This window comes from Mustela lutreola, chromosome 7, assembly GCF_030435805.1.
Source record: "Mustela lutreola isolate mMusLut2 chromosome 7, mMusLut2.pri, whole genome shotgun sequence".
Classification (NCBI taxonomy): Eukaryota; Metazoa; Chordata; class Mammalia; order Carnivora; family Mustelidae; genus Mustela; species Mustela lutreola.
Genome location: NC_081296.1, coordinates 79,372,251 through 79,377,587, shown reverse-complemented (window position 1 = coordinate 79,377,587; position 5,337 = coordinate 79,372,251). Strand labels below are relative to the sequence as shown.

Sequence of the window (5,337 nt, the reverse complement as noted above, 5' to 3'; positions counted from 1 at the left end):
TACAACAGAGAAGGGTTCTTTTATAGTAGTCCTGGAAGATTTCTGCACCCCTTCCCAAACTGGGCATGATGTTATAAAATTATAAGTAATAGGTTCATTCAAAATGCAAAAAAGAACAATGGATTTTCATTGAACAGAATGAAAATCTCCATGAGCTCTTCCCCACAAAGTGCTATTTAGAAACGACTTAAAAGGATCATTTTCTCATTGGTATATGGCAGCACAACGTACAAATTCATCAAAAGAAGTCATTTAGATTTTGTGATTCTATAGAGTCTTCTATATCAGGTACTCAGAGGATAGGTCATATTACCTCAGTTGACTAATTTAGGAATAATATGAGCTCCACCAAGTCACTTATGCTTTATAATCCTCCCTTTATTTGTCCATAAAAGTACCTATTTATAGTGTATTAAATTACTGAAAAAGAAAATAAACGTAATAGTGTAAGTAGAGTGCTTGACCTTCAATAAAATCATTTTATTATATTTGCATTTCCAGGAGAGAAAATCTGAATACAGACTTGAAAGAACCCTGCACATGTTTTCTTTACTATCCTTTGAAAATGGAAACATCAACAGGTAACTAAAAAATTTAGTAATCTGTATTTGTTGACAAAGTCTACTTTTTCAGCCTTTTCCATCAGAGTAATTTACATATAATTTGCATGCTAGCTGCCAAGATATCTGTTTTCCGAGGGTATTGGATATGGACACCTGTATCACTTATTCCAATGGTTCCATGGTAGAGCTCCTTACCAGCAAAAGGCTTTCTGGGAAGAAAAGGAGGAACAAAACCAAATGAAATGACAGCCCCAATGGGTCTAATTTGGGGAAGAAAAATGTGCTGTAACATAAATCTAAAAATATGCAAAGGCTGCTGTGGGAGCAAATGCCTGCCCCAGGGAGAGGCCAGGGCTGCAGGCACAGCTGCAGTTTGGGTGCAGGCTGCAGATCACCGGGGAGCACTGTGCCTCCCCCGCACACAGATAGGTGGCTGAGTCTTCCAGTTGGGAGGCCCTGATGTGGAGGGTGCTAGACTGTTCCTTAGTATTCACTGTGCAGTTTAATCTTCCACTCTGCTTCATCCCTGAAGCTATGTAAAACAGCCGGGTGAGACCGCCGCCCCCGGGATGCTGTCGGAACCACTGCACACTGTCTGGAGTGCTAGAAAAATTGCACTTCAGGGTAGAGCTGTCTCCCTCCTGGAGGCTCAGGTCTGAAGGGCTCTGCTCCACCGTCATCCCTCTCGCCACTGTGTGGAAAGAAAGGATCATACACAAATGACATGACTAGGGAATCACCAGTGCCATTTTCAAACCTGCAAAATATCCCAGGAAACACCCCTGACGATGTAGTACCCTCTAGGAGCACATGTCAGCTTCCCCCACCACTCCCCAGCCCCCATCTGGAATGCCCCACTTACAGCAAACCTGGAGCCACAGGAGCCCCAGCAGAGTTTCCCAGTGTGTCTCCATTCTTCGTTGTCTAGTTGCTGAATTACCAAGACCCTGAGTCTGCAGAGAGTACAGTAGAGTTGTTTTCAGAGAAATTGTATTCTTACAACCAATCAGTTCCACCAGAATCACTGAGCACCAATCACACCTCAGCCCTGTCATTCAGGGAACTCCAGACTGCACCCACAGTGGCCCAGTGACACTCATAGCAATCTTTCTCAAAATTGTGATTGCCAACAGTGTAGGCAGGTAGAGGCAATATTTCCAATATGGAAAGATATAAGGGTTCTTTTTTTTTCTTAAAGCACATTATGGAATAAATCTGTGGGCTAGTGTGTGAGGAAAGCTGAATGGTCTTTCTAGAAGACTCAGTGTCTCATTGGGGGTTACAAAGAAACTTGATGAATCTTAGGGAAGAGTAACTCCAGTCCCCAAATTGCATAGTGTGACAGAAAATGAGAATTCATTCGTATAAAAATACTGACAAAGGAAAACTATCTGATAGCATGTATTGTGTATTACAGAAGTAACTATAATTTCTTGAAATCAGGAGAGTTCTAGAAACCAAGACAGACAGTCACCATCTGCATTAAAAATGTTTCCAAAGAGAATTTGGTTGGTGAAAAATACATGTCTGCATAATGTCCCCTGTGATTTAATTTCCTCCCCACCTTTCCTGTTCAACTTGTGGACACTCTATTCACCCACACAGCTGAGTCTGGCCAGGCAACACATTTCTGGTCAAGGTCAAAACTGTCCTCTCCCTTTCCTTCACTTTTTATTTCTTTTTTTTTTTTTTTTCTCCTTCTTCTGTTCATTTTTGCTCCTTCCACAATCAGCCAAGATGTATGAAGAGGTAGGACATCTGGGGTTTTGAAATAATTTCTAGGTCAGTGGGTTTGGGGATTTTATTCATAACAATTGACAACAGGTAGTGGAAAGTTTTCTGTTGAGTTTCCACCGTCACAATGTCCAGAAATATTCTTATCCTGGTACCTGTGAAGAATTATCTGTTTAATGGATTTCTAGAGGCATGGCCTCCAGATGTCTGAAGTTGATATGCAATGGCAGAACTGGAAACCTTAGATGAATTTTACACCAATCGTGTCCGCACTCTCTCCCAATCTTTGCTATCTATAATTGGACTGGTTCACGTGATTTCGGTTCTCTCTGTAACCATTCAACTTTGGACCATCAGAAAGTCTTTGTTTCTGGTAAAGCTTAGAGTGCCCCCTAGAGGGCCGAAGTGGTCAGCAAAGACACTTCAGACCAAGCAACTCAACAGTCAGAACCCCCAGCCATTCCAAGCTTCCTGATGAATGAAATTCAGATGATCAGAAAAGAAGATAACTGTTTATATTTAATGGAGATTACAAGTGAATCAAATCCTACTTTTAAAATGGAATTTCATGGAAATTGATATCAGAAAATAATTTGGTTAATCCCATCTTGTGCTATTTATTTCATTTCTTCATTTAGTTCAAAAGAAATCAGTATTTCTTGAGCTTTTAGTTTCAGTGGGTTAATTTTCTAGATGTTCAGAATATCTAAAAGTGTAATGGAATATTATTCAGCCATAAAAAATGAAATCTTGCCATTTGCTATGACATGCTAGGAGCTAGAGAGTATAATGCTAAGGGAAAAAGGTCAGTCAGAAAAAGACAAATGCCATATGATGTCACTCGTGTGGAATTCAAAAAACAAACCTAACAAGCAAAGGGAAGAAAAAACAAGATAGAGAGAGGTAAATCAAGAAATAAACACTTAAAGAGACCACACTGATGGGTACCAGAAAGGAGCCGTGGAGGATGGGTTAAATAGCTGAGAGGATGAAGCAATGCCCTTGTCCTGATGAGCACTGGGTGTTCTGTGGAAGTGTTGAATCACCATATTGTACACCTGAAGCTAACATAACACTGTATATTAACTAACTGGAATTCAAATAAAAATTATAAATAAATAAATAAATGAAATGTTTAAAAGAATATTTAAAAGTGGAAAACACTCAAGTTTACTATCTACAGGGGAAGACAAAAATACACATAATTATAATAGTGTCTAAGAGGAGTGAAAACTAAAAACTGTGGGACACCAGGAAGAAGAAATGTTTACACTTTGGGTGGATGGACAAAATCTTTTGGTGAAAAGAGCAAAAGAGAATATGCCTAATCCTTGATGATGGCTTTTATTAATTTTAAATAATTTTAACAATAGGAGGAATTTGTGCATATATAAATTATTTTTTAAAATATTTTATTTATTTACTTGACACACAAAGAGAGAACAAGTAAGGGGAGCAGCAGGCAGAGGGAGAGGGAGAAGAAAATTCCCCACCAACATGGGGCTCAATCCCAGGATCCTTGGATCTTGACATGAGCCAAAGACAGATGCTTAACTTACTAAATCACCCAGGTGCCTCCAATATATGAATCATTAAAACTATTATTGCCTATAGTCTAAAATTTCTTTTGACTATCACCCCCAATTCTGACCATTTTGTCCCTTATTACCCTAATTCTTTCTTCATTGTGACAATTTGGAGTTGATGTTTCCAGGTGTTTTGTTTGATTTCAATCACCAGGAAGTAGACAGTATTTTATTTAGATTTTGTTATAATACAAATACACATTTTGGGTATACCTTTCTGTAACTTGCTTTATAAATGCAATAGCAAATCTTGTAGTATACTAACCCATACACATCCCTTGTTCCATTATATTTCATATTGTGGGTGTACTTCCATTTATACCTCCCTTACTGAGTAATAGTTAAGATGATTTTTTAAATTTATAAAATATTATTCTACAAAAAATGTTATAGGCATTCATCATATTGTGCACATGTTTTTCTAGGAACAGAAACTAGAAGAACTGAAGGAACAAGCCATGGGTCTACTAGGTGAAAATTACTCAAAGCACAGGAAAGCCAGGGACAAAAAGTGTGAAAAAGAATGGAGAGAGCTCATGTTCTGATTATCGTGTTTGATTTTTTTTCTATTATTTTTCTTTTTTTATAAAGAATTTTTAAAAGATTTTGATTTTTTTTTTTTTTTGGCAGAAAGAGAGAGAGAGAGAGTGTGTGTGTGTGTGTATACAAGTGGGAAAGCAGCAGAGGGAGAAGGAAAAGCAGCCTCTCTGCTGAGCGAGAATCCTGATGCAGGGTTTGATTCCAGGACCCAGGGATCATGACCTGAACTGAAGGCAGACACTTAACTGACTGAGCCACCCAGGCACCCCTATTATTTTTCTTAATGCGCATTTCAGCTTTAGTTTATCAGCTCATTTGACACTGTTTCTGAAATTACTGTCCTGATAGGTACCTAATGTAGTGTTTGCTCCAGCTAGACACTGAGGTTTTCTAAATATAGTAAAGCAACAAGAGAAAAAGCACACCAAGAGAAAGAAGTGGTATATACAAGGAAAAAATGTTACAGAATAAAATTAGACATAGAGAAAATATACACATTTGCACAAGCACAAACACACAATTTAAGGATATTTGTCATTAAAACAGAAAGAAAATTCTCCAGTGCAACAGAGGGCAGTCTAGAAAAGAAGGAAACAAAAGCATATGGAGCAAAACCAAAATATTAGAAATTATTTCAAATATATCAGTTATCAAAACATACTAAAAAAGAAATTATTGGATTGAAGCAAAATTTTAAAATCTTGCTATGTATTGATTTAGAGACAAACTTAAAAGAAAACAGCCCAGAAATGTGAGCAGATAGGATGGGATTTTCCTGCTGCCTCTCTGTGCAAAGACCAAAGCCTCCTCTTCACTTGCTAACCCCACCACACCCACCAGAGAGATCCCAAAGAATGTCAGTTCTGTGGAAGAAGCTGTCAAAGTTGGGAGAACACCTAGTTAGCAAACTAAGG

At 38.2% G+C, this 5,337-nt stretch overlaps 1 gene segment (V, D, J or C); it reads right to left on the bottom strand.

Moving 5' to 3' along the window:
- Positions 1 to 470: 470 nt before the first annotated feature.
- LOC131836326 (T cell receptor alpha variable 22-like) lies at positions 471 to 1,553 on the bottom strand. The segment is given in 2 exon segments: positions 471 to 1,254; positions 1,426 to 1,553. Coding segments are annotated over 2 exon segments (447 nt in total).
- Between the last annotated feature and the right edge of the window lie 3,784 nt (positions 1,554 to 5,337).